General features: G+C 51.4%; 1 protein-coding gene across 1 annotated transcript in view; it reads right to left on the reverse strand.

The window, feature by feature from the left end:
- The window catches only part of LOC138567559 (zinc finger protein Xfin-like), a 101,055-nt gene that overhangs the window by 27,541 nt on the left and 56,847 nt on the right, over positions 1–16,667 (reverse strand). The window contains exon 3 of the mRNA XM_069645897.1: positions 2,938–3,048. Within this exon, the coding sequence (XP_069501998.1) occupies positions 2,938–3,048 (111 nt within the window). The remainder of the gene's footprint in view (positions 1–2,937; positions 3,049–16,667) is intronic.

Below are 16,667 nucleotides of genomic sequence, written 5' to 3' on the forward strand. Positions count from 1 at the left end.
TGGGACATGAGTGGGGGCCTGCTGGCAGGTGCCCCTCACTGCTGGGGGGTGGGGTGCAGAGGGACATGTGTGGGGGCCTGCTGGCAGGTGCCCCTCACTGCTGGGGAGTGGGGGTTCAGGGGGACATGTGTGGGACATGAGTGGGGGCCTGCTGGCAGGTGCCCCTCACTGCTGGGGGGTGGGGTGCAGAGGGACATGTGTGGGGGCCTGCTGGCAGGTGCCCCTCACTGCTGGGGGGTGGGGGTGCAGGGGGACATGTGTGGGACATGAGTGGGGGCCTGCTGGCAGGTTCCCCTCACTGCTGGGGGGTGGGGGTGCAGGGGGACATGTGTGGGTGCCTGCTGGCAGGTGCCCCTCACTGCTGGGGAGTGGGGGTTCAGGGGGACATGTGTGGGACATGAGTGGGGGCCTGCTGGCAGGTGCCCCTCACTGCTGGGGGGTGGGGTGCAGAGGGACATGTGTGGGGGCCTGCTGGCAGGTGCCCCTCACTGCTGGGGGGTGGGGGTGCAGGGGGACATGTGTGGGACATGAGTGGGGGCCTGCTGGCAGGTGCCCCTCACTGCTGGGGGGTGGGAGTGCAGGGGGACATGTGTGGGGGCCTGCTGGCAGGTGCCCCTCACTGCTGGGGGTGGGGGTGCAGGGGGACATGAGTTGGTGATCATATTGCAAGGTGACATGTGGCTTGGCTGGGGGGCATGCCCATGGTGGATGGGCTGCCTGCGGGACATGACCAGGGGAGCAGGGTAGTCCCCTGTGGTGTGGGCTGCCTGCAGGGGCCGTGGAGGGGGTAGAGGGGACACCTGGGAGGGCCCACACTGCCAATTCACGTGAAGGACTCCCCGCGCACAACACTGGATACAGTACCCCGCTCTGACAGCAAAATCGCGTGTGAAACTTCCCGCGAACCCCAGTAATACATGTACCCCGCTCGCACAGGCCCTTTTGCGTGTGAAACTTCCCGCGAACCCCAGTAATATACGTACCCCACTCGCACAGGCCCTTTCGTGTGTGAAACTTCCTGCGAACCCCAGTAATACATGTACCCCGCTCGCACAGGCCCTTTCGTGTGTGAAACTTCCCGTGAACCCCAGTAATACACGTACCCCGCTCGCACAGGCCCTTTCGCGTATGAAACTTCCCGCGAACCCCAGGAATACATGTACCCCACTCGCACAGGCCCTTTCACGTGTGAAACTTCCCGCGAACCCCAGGAATACACGTACCCCACTCGCACAGGGCCAATCGCGTGTGAAACTTCCTGCGAACCCCAGTAATACATGTACCCCGCTCGCACAGGCCCTTTCGCGTGTGAAACTTCCCGCGAACCCCAGTAATACACGTACCCCACTCGCACAGGCCCTTTCGCGTGTGAAACTTCCCGCGAACCCCAGTAATACACGTACCCCACTCGCACAGGCCCTTTCGCGTGTGACACTTCCCGCGAACTCCAGGAATACACGTACCCCACTCGCACAGGCCCTTTCATGTGTGAAACTTCCCGCGAACCCCAGGAATACACGTACCCCACTCGCACAGGGCCAATCGCGTGTGAAACTTCCCGCGAACCCCAGTAATACATGTACCCCGCTCGCACAGGCCCTTTCGCGTGTGAAACTTCCCGCGAACCCCAGTAATACACGTACCCCACTCGCACAGGCACTTTCGCGTGTGAAACTTCCCGCGAACCCCAGTAATACACGTACCCCACACGCACAGGGCCAATCGCGTGTAATACTTCCCGCGCACCCCAGTAATACACGTACCCCACTCGCACAGGGCCAATCGCACGTGATACTTCCCGCGAACCCCAGTAATACACGTACCCCACTCGCACAGGCCCTTTCGCGTGTGAAACTTCCCGCGCACCCCAGGAATACACGTACCCCACTCGCACAGGGCCAATCGCGTGTGAAAATTCCCGCGCACCCCAGGAATACACGTACCCCACTCGCACAGGCCCTTTCGCGTGTGAAACTTCCCGCGCACCCCAGGAATACACGTATCCCACTCGCACAGGGCCCTTTCGCGTGTAAAACTTCCCGCAAACCCCAGTAATACACGTTCCCAGCTTGCCGTGTGATGTGTGGCGGCCCTGTATACTGGTTCAGGGTTATCGCAGCCCTTTGCGCTGGATTGGGGATTTTGATGGCTTTTCCTTGCGCGACGGGCGTTCTTGGGGTCGTAACTGTCGCTGTGGCAGGGTCGCTGCGCCACTGTGCGCCACGTCTGGTTTTGGTAGCTAAAATCCATGAATACGCTGTGCGCGGAAATGGATTTTAGCGCACGTGGCTGGCGCAGAGATTCACACGTGCACACTGTGCGCCAGCCGCGTGCGCCACTTGTGCGCTGAATTCTATGAATTACCCCCTGAATATCTTAAGCACAACATTGAAGTTTGGCTACATTAAGCACAACATTGAGGTTTGGCTACATTAACAGCCACACCACAATGATGGCTGGGGAACTACAGTCTGTCACTTCCCTCTGTTTTTCCTCTTGGACCCCTGAGTAAACGCTACTCCTCTCCGATAGTCCAACAACAAGAGCATGTCTGTCGGCTGTACTCCCCGGGCCTGTTCTCTCTGAACATATGCTCTCCCTCTGTAGACTTACAGCTACAGTGCCACTGTGTGTGCCGTTATTCTATGTCAGGGATCAGCAACCTTTGTCTCTCCAGATGTTTTGGGCTACAACTACCATCTGCCCAAGCTAGCATAATCGATGATGAGGAATCATGCGAGTTGCGGTCCCAACATCTGGGGAGCCACAGATTGCAGATCTCTACTCCCCCTGGAAACCCCTTAACGGAGAAAATTAACATGAAGGGCGCAAATGATCACACGGAAAGTTTTCTTTTTTTATTACGATGGGGGAACTCAGTGGATCGAAAATCAGATGTAGTGCAAAAGTAAACAGACTATTGTGACTTTTACTTGCCTGAAGTGGTACTTTGGCTCGCCTGCCCCTTGGAACTGCAGGGCTCCGAGATGTAGGGCTCTTCCCCGTCTTCAATCTTTGCAACAATTTCTGGCTTGTCCAGCTGGAATCCTGTACATGGGGAAGAGAGAAGCAGAGAGTTTCCAGACAAAGCATAGGCTGGTCTTTGAGCTGCAAAATAACTAATCAGGCTGGGGATGGCCGAAGTGGGTGCCAGGATGGGAAGAAGGATCTGGTTGTGGTTTAGCAATTAGACAAGCACATTGGTAGGTCTTATTTAGACTTATCAAAAGACAAAAATTAAAGGGGATGCATATGTTGAATCTATTACAAATCAATACAACTATGTTTTCTCATACGAAACGGTATCCACTGTTTCCCCCAAAATAAGCCAAATTCAAAATCTAAGCCATATTCCACAAAGGCCTTGCAATACCCCTAATACATCAATCGGTACATCTCCACGTTGTGAGAGACCAAAGAAGGGGACTGGGGCACTCTGGGGGCCAGGGCAATTCGCCAGCTCTATGATGCAACCCGTAGCAGTATAATACCCCCTTGGAAGTCTGGGAGAGAAGCAAATCTGAGAAAAATCAGTATCTAGAAACAGTTCCACAGAAGGTCCCATACATGGTAAACGGAGAGCCCGCACTGGGCTCAGGTCACAGGACTGCTTGTGGAGCAGAACTCCTTGGGTCAAATGTACCCTGGATGTGGAAGCCCTGGAGCAGATTATAAGCTGGAGTCTAAAAGAGGGCAAACAAAGGCTGAAAGAGGAAAGCAGTTAAAACTTGCGTGTGCAGCGCACACTTCATTATCGCAAGAAAAGACAATCCAAGGAGACAAAGGAAGCTTAACCGGGCCTGCCCAGACACCATTGAATAAATGCCTGATCCAAGATAGTGCTTAAGTCTTCGAGCCGCCAGGGCTAGTGTGATGATGGAATTAACGTATGAGAAACACCAAAACACATTTTAAAAAGTGGGAAACAAGGACAGACATCCACCAATCACCCGGCCGGCCCCGGGAAGGGCCGAAGTGGACTCACCAAGCTCAACTCAAACTCATTAGAACAATTGGTGCCTAAGCCAACATATTAAAGGAAGCAGAAACAAGATAGAAGTGTGGATGTTAGGATGGTATTCCAGAGAGTTGATCTTGCAGCAGAGAGGGATACAAAGGAAGAATCAGGAGTTGGCAAATAGGCCACATTGCGGAATAGGTAGCATAAATTTGCTCGAAAAGTCAAGCAAGCCACAGTGTAGAGGGGTTAAGGCTTGTAGTAGAGCCCAGAGTGAGGAGCCTGATGGTGGTCTTGACCCAAAGGCTGGTAAGAGACAGCCATTCAATATAAGGAGCAAGAGTAACTTGCTGGGGGCCCTAACTCGGATACCGGTGATAGCTGCAAAGTCACCAGAGCCAACTAAGTAATTTTGCAAACCTGGAGAACGTAAGCAATGCCAGTGGTGGACTCAAAACTAAAGGACAACCATTGGCTGCAGAGTTGTAACTAATGCAGCCTGACAAGAACCCTGTTTATGGGGGAATGTCCGACCTAGAGAGCACATACGGCAAGAGGAGGAACTGCAAAGGTTTTCCCTGGTAAAGGCACAAGGAGAACTCTAGGGAAATAGGGGGAAAGCTACAACATCTTCTGTCAGTAAAGAGACCAAGGAGCCTGCTAGGGTAAGATGGGGGTTATTTAGACATGCCGTGCCCTTGTAAAAGTGCATCATGGCTACAGAGTCACAGAGCACTACCCATTGTTGGTATCAGTTGCCAACTAAAGAAGTGTGCTGGGGCACTTATAGCTCCCTGATTTGGGGAATATTGATGGATGCTCTCCTGAGTGAGGATGCCCAGAACTGTGTGGATAAGTATAGGGACTAACATTGAACTAAGGCACATATGTCCTTTTAGCATAGGACCTTGCCTTGCTTTATATTTATTTTTAAGCATGAAATGGCTATAATATATAGGGCCTCATTACACGGTAGGCGGCAGCCATGGCGCTATTAGCGCCATGGCAACCCCCTTACCGCATTCCGGGTCAGTGTTCCCGGAATAGGGACTTACCGGGTCATTCCGACATTGGAGGACCCGGTAAGTCCCCATTCCGGGAACCATTCCCCATTCCCATTCGAGCCCCCATAGGGCTCAATGGGAATGGGGATGGAGCTAATAACGGTACCGCAATTTGCAGTACCGTTATTAGCTCTGAAGTCCCTTAACGGGTCCCTTCCATAACGCCTGGTAAAATCAGGCGTTAGGGAAGGGACCTGCTAAGGGACCTCGTAGTAGGGTGGTAAGGGATTACCGGCACCGGTGCCCTTACTGGTGCCGGTAATCCCTTACTGCCTACCCTGTAATGAGGCCCATAGACTTTTATACTAAATTAATCAACATTTGAAATGTAAAATATCAATTTCAAATAATACAATCACAAATCGATTTGATACATATCAATGATAACAAACAGTAAACAACCTTAAACATGTTCTGTTCACTGAAATATTAATAGCCATCAATGTTCTTGTTTAAATTGTGGACAGATATATGCATTGCATGCTTGTGGCATGGTGACTAGAAAGCACACACAATTATACAGCCACCACCATTTAATATCACACTAGCGTCAGCTCTTTGAGAAGGGCCCAGCTATGACAGGACTGAAGTGTATTTGCACCTGGTGGGCAGGATGCTGCCTCTATGATCCCCCAGAGAAAGTGTCTCCTTGCAACCGGTGCTTCAAAGGCAGCCCTGCCAAAACAAAGTCCCTCTTACTAGGGTACTGACCACTGGAGTCCCTTTGAAGTCTGCAGGCATGAGAAGAGGGCAGGCTTAGAGTAGCCTGGTGGGAGGGGTGGGCTGAGAGAAGGGTTGCAGCATCTTGGTTTCTGTTAGTGATCTCTACCTCTTCCTGCTCCTCCCCATTTTCTGCAGGCATGCCACTCTGGCTGGGATGTCAGAAGGCACTACATCGCTGTTGGGGTTATAGTCCATTCCAAAGTCCTGTGACATGGAGGTAAAGACAGAAGGCATCCAAGGCAAAGGCGAACTCTGTCCCCTAACAAACCCCAGGGAACAGTGGGGGTGAACTGTTGTGGAGATTCTGTTCACTGGAGATGAAGGATCCCCTGTAGGTGCCAGCAAGGCTCCCTTGTGTGGGAGTGCATAACAGAAGGACCCACCTCGTCCCTTGGCCCCAACGATTGGGACTCCCACCAAGCCAAAAGTCCAGAAGCAAAATTAAATCCAGTTTCATCGCATTGAGACAAATGCACACCAGCTCGACCATGCTCAGCACACGTAGAGCTGCAAGACAAGCTGCTGCTTTTGACACTCTACGAATATTTGAATAGCTTTTTGCATTTCAAACCACCCAGATGACGGTCCAGCACATGCCTGCAGATTGCCTCCATCAAGCCAAATGTGGGCTCGACATAATGGAACAAAGGATTTAGCACCAACTCAACTGCTGAAAGCTATCGAAATCAGCAGTCTTGAACGACGTATCGACCCAGCAGAGCCCTTGTCTCATCACCAACTCGACCACCACCCCAAACCACTGGAAGCCATCATCTCGCAGCCCTATATCCTGACACAACCCATCAGTAGCTTGCACATTCAAACTGACTCAGCACCAACTGCCAGTGAGATGGCATCAACTCATATGTCTCGACATCGGCTCGATCACAGCTAAAGCACTAAGTGTCAAGGAGTTCCCCCCTTCTCACCTGAATCCGTTCTTTACCGGTGTCCTTGGAGGCTCCCTTCTTTCGGATGGATCGGGTTTTGAAGAAGACGGCCCGTGTCTCTGCCGAATCCAGAATGCGTTCAGTTTTCCAGGAAGTCGAATCCAGGAATCCAGGAGGCAAGGTAAGTTCGCTAGAACTAGAATCCAGGAGGGAGAAGAAGGGGGGAGGTTCGAGGAAGGGATAGCGGAGTGGAAAGGAAAAGAACCGCGAGCTACGGAGCACACGTCTGGTCGCTAATCGCTATAGCATTGAGACGCGCGGAGCCGCAGAAGGCGTGGTCTAGATATAGAGAAGGTTACGTCCAACGCATGGAGCGAGAAGGGAATGCGTTGGACGGCCATATTGGAGGTATTCATGAGTATAAATCCGTTGTGACAAGGACCATGAGGCCCAAAAGGGGCCCACCCTGCGATTCATGACACTAAGAAGCCCAGGTAGGTGTTTGTTGAGTGCCAAATATAAGAATAAAGTTACTGTGAAGAAGCTGTGCCCCCATTGGTCCACTGTTTGAGACCATCATGACATTATAAGCCCCATTTCTACCTTTTCCTCAAAGACATACCCTTTAACAGTGCATTTGCCGTCAATCTATTGCCTGAACACGCATGGATATTTATCCAGAATACCATTTCACAAAAGCCTGCATTCTCTGTGCTTTTTATAAAGGGTCGCGTTTGCTAGTATTTTCTAATTAGTTGATTCCATTTTATTGTTTGATTAAAACTATATATTTTCTAGAACCTTGATTAGAAATGTCTTTTAACCATTCTATGCAAGTCATTTGGGTTGCTACAGTTGTTAGCTCATACCCCTACTGAAGGTGTAGCCTGCTCTTGATCTGCACTATCAAAAGGTGCGTGGAGGTATACCTGTACCTGTTCACCCTTCATGATTGGGATCACTGCTGGTTTAGTAGTAGTTTTCCGCTGGGTAAGGGGCTTAGCCACTACTCATCACTGTATTCCTGCAGAGCTGTAATAATTTCATCACACCTAAAGGAAGCCAAAGATTTAGGTATCCCTTACTTGTCTCAGCCCGGATACTTGAAGCGGTCTTTGGGGAGCTAAGCCAGAGAAGAAAGCGTTCCCGGCAAATTGATGTACAATTGTGACATTTAGATTTCCCCCAGATGCAAAACGCTGATTCTGCACACTGCATCAGAATGACATTTGTCAGATACAACTTCTCATCCTTTTTTATTTTCTCTCTTATGTCTTGGTGTAAACACTACACAAAAGGCATGCCCATGCACACCCATGATTCATCATCCAATTGCATCATACTGCCCATGTCATATGGATTTTCTACACTTGAAATGGTTCCATCTTTCCTTGTTAGCACTGAGGCACCATTCCTAAAATGGTGTCAACTGGCCACTCAGCCTATGATTCCTCAAGGCAGCAAGGACACACATCCCTTGCCACTATGGCTGTTTTGCGGTTTAATTTGCTGCTATCTTCTTGCCGACGAATACTAAAGTTAAAATGTAGTCTTTGTGTCACGTCACTCTCCAGGCCGCATTCCTCTTCTTCTAAAAACCTCCCGACCCCACCCCACCCCACCCTACCACACCACCTCCTCCCCACAAGAGGGACATTTATTGTAGTGTGCCTTGCTTGAGGTGCTGGGCTCAAAATGTAGTAGGTGCCAAGGTCATGACTTCATTTTGCTTTGCATTCCTCTGACATCAACTACACTGACCTCCAATCTCATCTTCAACCCCATTTGCCTAACTTGCATCCTAAAAACACATTTTTAGCTTTGTGTTTTGCGGCATTTGTTTAGGGATAAAAAGTGGCTTATCGTGGGCAAATGCCCTTTCATTCTAGTGGCTTACTTTTGAGATGGAGAATCAGGCAACTGGAGAACTGGAGTGCTAATCCCTTTATCAAACTGTATGATCCATGAAAGATAGTTTTGAAAAGGGCATTCCTAAAAAAAAAAAATCTTTAATTGTCCTAAAACCATTCTTTCTGTTATGTACTTAACAAAATGTACTTCTCCAATTGCACCATAATTCATCAAATTCTTTAAGAAGAGAACTTTAATATGCTTCACCCTCAAAATACCACTAAAGTGCCCTTACTTTATAAGGACATACCGACATTTTACTCCCCAAGTTCTGCAATCACCCACTAAAGTATTTGTCCAATTCAATTACAACTACACTACTACCTCCCAGTGTGGACCTCAGTGTTATGTGACAGGGTCAATAACCTGACCCTGTCCAGGGACTGGGGACCACTCTCAGCCTGGGGTGGGAGGCTTACCAGAATGGAATCCAGAGCCAGTCATACCCAGAGGGGGAAAGTAGCAGTTGAGAGGGTCCCAGTGCCTGTCCCTTCTCTTTGTGACTGAATGAATCAAGTACCACCTCCTGTCCCATGCCTGTTATAGACAATGATGGGCAGTTTATTTCTCCTAGGACACTACAACTACCAGAATGCCGAGCCATGGAAAAATAAATATCAAAAGCCTGCCTGAGGGAGAGACAAGGGGAGGTTGCCATACGTCAAAGCAACATGAAGCATGAACTAGCGGGTATATCTTACCATTTAACCCAACCCTGAACAAGAACCAAACCACTGTGCCCAGCAAGGATGAAACACGAGCCCCTCAACATTCCCATAAGCTCTCAGACGCATCTCAGAGAACTATCTGCAAACCCATGAAAGTGCAGAAGAGCTGTCCTCCTTACGAATGGACATTATATTATTTAAAACCAAACGGTGAACTGGGACATTGGCCTTTATTATAACTTTGCTGGAAACAGTAAAAATGCCGGTAGAACCATTTACTGAAACTTGTACCGGTCCACCACAGTTTATTTTTGCCGGAACCCATTTTCCAGAATTACTGGCGCCAATAGCACCTCATCTGGAATCACTGGTACAGGTAATCCCGTCAAAGTAAAGCAACACAGGAAAACTGTGCCCGTAATACTGGCACAAAGCTATTACGAGAACGGATTTGATATGATATGGAACAGAGGGGGGAAGACAGACAACTATCCTAATAGGCCAGGTGTCATTCAGATCGCGCAAGTGCATGGGAAGGGGGAGAGGACAGTGCAGTACAAGGGATAAGAAAAAAATGACAATAGGTAAAGTACGGCCAGCAGGTGGCAAGTGCAAGGGTAAGTGCAGACAACAGGTGTCAAGTGCTGGTAGTGGGACTGTAGGGATACAGAAACAGTCCCCAAGTGCAGGGTTGCCAGGAGGGCAGTGCAGGAGTGCGACTGGCGGGGGACGGGACCTGGGCCCGAGATTAGAGGGCGGCCAGGCAACCAGTGCAAAGTCAGTGTCAGCCAGGAAGTCAGCAAGGGGGAGGAGGAGAAAAAGCAGAAGCAAAGGGAAAGGTTTTGAGGTGCTTCTGGAACCGAAGATGATTCTCCTCAAGTATCAGGGAGGCTGTTCCAGAGGGAGGCCCCAGCCGAAGAAAGTGATCTACCACCAACACGTTGCTTGGAGAAGCGACTGACCCTGAGGGAGTTTGCGGCAGATGAGTGAAGAGCTTGAGAAGGAAGATATTTAAGAAGAGAGAGTTGAAGGTATTGAGGCCCCAGGCCCCAGAAGGCCTTGTGGACGGTGCTGAGGGTTTTGAACTTAATCCTCGCAGCCACAGGGAGCCAGTGTAGATATTTCAGTCCTGGAGAGATACGATCCCTGGGCTTGAGGCCAAGGACAAGTCTTGCAGACCTGTTCTGGATAGGTTGCAGAGGGCGGAGCGTAGAAGCAGGCAGATTTAGAAAGAGGCTGTTGCAGTAGTCCAGCCTAGAGGGAACCAGAGCTCTGGAGACAGTGAGCTTCTGGGGGAAGGAGAGGAAAGGAAGAATACCTCTGAGGAGGTGCAGTTGGTAGTGTGACTTCTTAGAGACGTCAGAGATGTGTGGAGAGAAGGAGAGTGTAGAGTCGAAGATGACCCCAAGGTTTTTAGCCACACAGGTGGGAGCAGGAAGAGGGCCAAGAGAGGCCAGCCAGAGAGCTACAGGAAAGGAAGGAGCAAGTGTGACAATGAGGAGAATCTCAGTCTTACTGGCATTAAGGCAGAGGTCATTGGCGGCACACTACTCCTGGATAGTAGACAGACAGTCAGAGATGAAAGAAGTAGAGGAGGAGGCCGAGGGTAGCCTGAAAATGTGCTGGGTGTCATCCGCATAACACTGAAAGTTGGGAAGAGAGCAGCGATGCGGTGGACCAGGAGTGCCAGGTATTGGTTGAACAGCCAGGGAGAGAGGTTAGACCCCTGGGGGACACCACAGGTAGAGAAAAAGATAGCAGAGAGGAAGTACCCAAGTTGGACCTGAGAGGGTCGGTTGTAGAGGAAAGAAGTGAGCCACGCCAGAGCCTGACCGGTGATACCCAGGTTATCACGGAGACGGTTGAGCAGGATGGAATGGTTGACAGTGTCAAAGGCAGAAGAGAGATCAAGCAGGATGAGGACGCAAGGGGTGTTAGAGTCAAGATTGGAGAGCAGGTCTTCACGGATGTTCAGGAGAGCAGTTTCCGTGCTTCTGGCTGCTCTGAAGCCAGACTGATGGTCATGGAGATAACCAACAGATTCACTGTGGAGATTAAGCTGGGAGATGACCAGTTTCTCCAGGAGTTTGCCCAGGAAGGGAGTGATGGAGATTGGGTGATAGTTGGCCGAGCAGGAAGGGTCGGCAGTGGGTTTCTTAAGAAGAGGGTGCACATGGGAGTGCTTCAGGGGGGATGGGAAGACTTCAGTGGCGAAGGAGTGATTACAGAAATCAGCCAGGGCAGGAGCCAGGGAGTCAATGTGGTCCTTGATAGTTTTAGAGGAACAGGGGTGAACCTGTTTCGACGAGGCTTTCATAGATCGGACTTGTCTAGAAAACTTGTCTGCGGAGAACAGGGGAAAGGCAGAGAAGGAGGGAGGAGAGGTGGCTGCAGAAGTGCCAGAGGAAGAGCAGGGAGTGGGGGGAGGGAGGGGATAGGAGGAGAGAGAGGACAGGATGTCCTGAGTTTTTGAGATGAAGTGAAACTCCAGTGCCGTACAGAGGGCCTGGGAGGGGACAGGAGAGGTTGAGACTGCGGCAGGATTGGCCAGTTCCTTACAGATTTTAAAGAGTTTAGCCGAGTTGTTAGATGCCGCAGAGACGCAGGCTTGGATATGCGCTCTCTCCTTAGTACAGAGAGCCGATATTGCCTTTGCAGCAGGCCAGTTTGTCAGAGGATGTACATGAAGCATGCGTTTTAGGGTGACGAGGTCTGTGTCGTACCAGGAGTTGCACTTGGCTTTGGGCTTCAGGCGGATTCTCATGACAGGTGCAAGGATATCAAGAGTATCAGAAATAGCAGAGTAGAGTGGAGAGGGCTGTGTCAGTATGCGAATCAGCCAAGGGTGGAGGGGGCGGTGAGAAGGTGGCGCGAAAGCCTCAGCTGACACGCGCTTCATGGGTCGGATGACCGAGAAGGTGAGTGGCAGTGATGGAAGTGGCTTGGCCTGGGGGTAGGGAGGGTGAGGTGGGAGGAGAGGAGAAAGTGATCACTCCAGGAGAGAGGCGTGGTGAGAGAGACAGAGAGGGGAAGGTCTGAGGAGATCTGAACATCAAGAGTGTGCCCTGCAGAATGAGTCGGGCCAGAGGGGAGAATAGTGAGTGAGAGAGAGTCGCAGAGGTCGCGAAAGAGTCCGGAAGGAGGACAGGAGGCATCTAGGTGGATGTTGAAGTCTCCAAGAAGGAGGCGTTGAGTAGTTGAGGCCAGGAGGAGGAGGAGAGGTCCGCCCACTCAGAGAGGAAGGATGAAATCTGACCAGGTGGCCGATAGATAGTAGCCACAGTAAGTGAGTGGCTAGGTGAGAGAGAGAAAGCCTGCAGATGAGGCATTCAAAAGAGGAGTAGGCCTGCGTAGGAGTGACAGAGGCAGGAATTCACTCGGGAAAGATCAGGGCTACATCGTCACCTGAGCGGTTAGTCCTTGGCGCGGAGAGGATCTTGTAGCCGTCAGGTAAGAGCGAATCAAAGCTTGTGACAGAGCTGGCCGTGAACCATGTCTTGGTGATACAGAGGACATCAAGGTCTAGTTCTTCCAGAAGGCGGCAGATATCAGAGGAGGTTTTGACAGCAGAGCGAGCGTTTAGTGGCAAGATGGAGAAGGTTGCCATCCTTGAAGTACTTCCGGGCAGGGGTACAAATCAGAGGTATGCCCTGTGTAGGTGTAGAAGGCGCCCGAGAGGGGGCAGAGAGGGAAGGGGACGGCAAGGTAGACAGGGAGGAGACATAAGGGGGAGACGAGGTAGTCAAGGAAAGGGGAGAGGGGACAGCAGGAGAAGAAAGGAAGTTGATGAGGCGCGGGAAGCGTCTATCAAAGAGGTGAAGGTTGGCCTGAGGTACTTGGACCAGGACGGTACCCATTGGAGTAGACATTAATGATGACTTTAGAGGAAAGGAAGGATGCCAGGAGGGCGTCCCAGCGGGTGCCACCATTAATGGGAGAAGATGAGAAAGGGGAGAGCACAGAGACCATATGAAGGGTCCATAGGTCTGGCGAAGGCACGACAAAGAGGATGTCGGTGAGAGTTTCCTTGGAGGAGGCACCGGTGTAGGTGTCGGCGATAGGGAGGCCTGGGTTGGAGACCAGGATGTCCTTTTTAAACTTTTTCCTACCAGATTTAGTGAGGAGAGCAGGATAGTCAATAGAGAAGCAGTTAGAAAAGATAGGAGAGACAGAGAGCACCATAGAGTAAGTAGGAGAGGGGGAAGGGTAAGGTGGAAGGGAAGACACTAGCCAAGGTCAGTGGAGTGGGTAGACCAGACAGTGGGAGGCAGGCAGGTTGCGCAATAGGACAGACGACAACATTCGAGAAAGGAGTTTTTCAAACAGCGCTGGTTTGAGACCGGTAGGAGGGCTCACCTAAGTTTGAGAATCCTAAAAGGGGAGAAAGGCCTGGTATTTCACAATGTAATTTTTTTAAATACAGATACAGTGCATATTATAACAACACAGGGAAAAAAACACCAAGTTTGATAATCCTAAAAGGGGAGAAAGGCCTGGTATTTCACAATGCAATTTTTTAAATACAGATACAGTGCATATTATAACAACACAGGGAAAAAACACCTAAGTTTGAGAATACCAAAAGGGGAGAAGCCTGGTGTTAACAAGGGGAAAACAACACAACCGAGAAGATGTGAAGGTGGCAGGAAAGCTCAGTGGACTGACCAGAAGATTGACTGGCGTCCCCTGCGGACACCTGCAGACACAAAAGGAGGAGCCGCCGAAAAGGGAGCCGCCCTTTGCCTTAGGGGTCCTTAGCCGTGGGGTTGCCGAGCAGGGGCTGCCCTGGTAGCGCCAATAATGAGGGGGGGGCGTGCCAATCCTGATGCAGTGGGAGGGGTGGGAGGTGGGGAGGAAGGCACGGGGAGACCATGGAGGGCAGAGGGGGCAGGGGGAGCACAACAAGGGGGATACAGAGGTAGGGAACAGTAAAATCACAAAGCACGGCCCACGGAGGGTCCTGGTACCTACACAGCAGCCTGTAGTCACCCGCTCAGCACACAATGTAAAATGCGAGCACGGGGACTGCAAGGCTACCTAACTTGGCCAGGAACTGGAGCGGCCAATCCGGATGCAGTGGGAGGGGTGGGAGGTGGGGAGGAAGGCACAGAGAGACCACGGAGGGGAGAGGGGGCAGGGGAGCACAACAAGGGGGAAACAGAGGTAGGGAACAGTAAAATCACAAAGCAGGGCCCATGGAGGGTCCTGGTACCTTCACAGAAGCCTGCAGTCACCCGCTCAGCACACTATGTAAAATGCGAGTGCGGTGGCTGCAGGGCTACCTAACTTGGCCAAGAACTGGAGCAGCCAATCCGGATGCAGTGGGAGGGTTGGGAGGTGGGGAGGGAAGGCAGGTAGAGACCACGGAAGGGAGAGGGGGCAGGGGGAGCACAACAAGGGGAAAATAGAGGTAGAGAACAGTAAAATCACAAAGCAGGGCCCACGGAGGGTCCTGGTACCTTCAAAGCAGCCTGCAGTCACCCGCTCAGCACACGATGTAAAATATTTGCCAGCAATACCGGCAGATAACTGCTGGAAATACCGGCAAAACCAAGGCAGAGATAACATCATCTCAGAGCAGCTGGTAAATGGACACAGGTGAGGGAAATAAGGCCACAGGTGCACCCAGTCCACCCAGTTCCGCCCAATACACACAGGAACAGTATTTAAGGGCAACATCTTCCCCTAGAAAATTTTCCAACACAACCATGCTGCCACTCATTGCCGGTACCATGGACCTGGAACTGCTACATACTGAGGTCCAGCTGCTGGTGCAGCAGCAGAATTGACAGGAGGCCAGGGAAAGAAGATGGAGTATGAGGATGAGGGTGGGGATAGAGGTGGTGAGGCGGAGGCGTGCCGTGATCCCTTGCACAAGGGCCACACCCTTGGCCCTCACACACAAAGAGATACACACCCTGTATGGCGTAAACAGGGAGACTATTCATGACCTCCTGACCCTTATCTAGGATGACACATTGTGTATAGGCGCATTATAAATACCCAAGAAACAAAAACATCAGGAGCAGGATCTGCATCAGGACACGTCACTGCTGTTGAAGCTGGTGTCAGTCCTGGACTTCCTGGCCACTGGCACGTTCCAGCACTCAGTGAGCCAGCTCCATGGCATTTCGCGGCCTGCCTTCTCCAGAGTGCTGGTTCGGGTACTGGTGGCCCTCCTGCGCCATATGGGCCTGCACATCGCCCTCCCCACCACCCAGGCACAGGTAAACACCACCAAGGCCTGCTTCTATGTGATTGAGGGCATGCCCAATGTGTTGGCAGCATTGGACTGCATACACGTAGAGCTGGTCCCCTCACCATGCTTCAGAGGAGGTCTACAGGAACCAGATGCATTTCCATTCCCTTTAAGTCCAGGTGACCTGTGATGCCGACCTGACCATCTCTGGGGGATGAATTTTCTGCTCAGAGTGATGAGTTTAGCCGTGTGGGCAGTGGCGGAAGCAAGAGCACTGATGTGCCAGGTTAGCTCGGCGTCTAGATATACCCCCAGAGTCTTTACATATTATCAGACTTGGATGGACGTGCCGTCGATAGGGAAGGAGGAGTAGTGTCCTTACTCGTTGCAGGGGATTCAGGCTACCCACTAGTTCCATGACTGATGTCCTCTCCGAGGGATCCCCAGATGCAGGAGGAAATGGCATATAACAGGGTGGATGTGAGGACCAGGGTGACCATGGAGCAGACCTTCGGGCTCTTGAAGACACGTTTCAGATGCCTACACTGGTTTGGGGTTGCGCTCATGTACAGGCCAGAGAAGGAGGGGCAGATAGATCTGGCCTGTCCAATGCTGCATAATATCTGCGTAAGATGCAACATAACCATGTCCCCAGATCTGTACATTCCTCCGACAGAGTATGATGATAATGCAGGGCCCATGCACGTGCGCATGGAGGCCAGGGATCGGAGCATGGCCCATCAAGAACTCATAGATAACATTTTCTGAGCCCTTCACTTTGCACGTCCCTTGCACCTTACTGCATATGATGTGTACACACAATAAATACTTGCACCAAAATAAGGTATGTCCACTCATTGTTTCAAGTGAAAACGAGTATGTATTAAAAAACAAATTCTTAATACAACACCCTGTGCCCCCTCCCCCCACACCTCCTCCTCCCCACACCCTGTCCCCACACACACCCCTCCCATCACACACCCTCCCCCTCCACAAACACCCAGTCAGTAAGTGAACCAAAGTGGCACACCAAGAGTCATTTTCACTGCCTCCTTGTCACAGGGCTCTTGGCTGGCCCAGGTGTCGAGGAAATCTGCTGGGAGCGGCGCTTTGGGCTGCCCTACTGCAAGCTCCCATGTGTAGTGATGTTGATGGCGTCAGACCCCTGGAACCCCAAATGCTCTCAGATGACTTGCATGGTGTGTGAGATGTACTCAGCCATGACTGAGATCCCCTCATTCCCCCGCTGACCCT

Source organism: Ambystoma mexicanum, chromosome 2p, assembly GCF_040938575.1.
Source record: "Ambystoma mexicanum isolate Mex_15411 chromosome 2p, UKY_AmexF1_1, whole genome shotgun sequence".
Taxonomy (NCBI): domain Eukaryota; kingdom Metazoa; phylum Chordata; class Amphibia; order Caudata; family Ambystomatidae; genus Ambystoma; species Ambystoma mexicanum.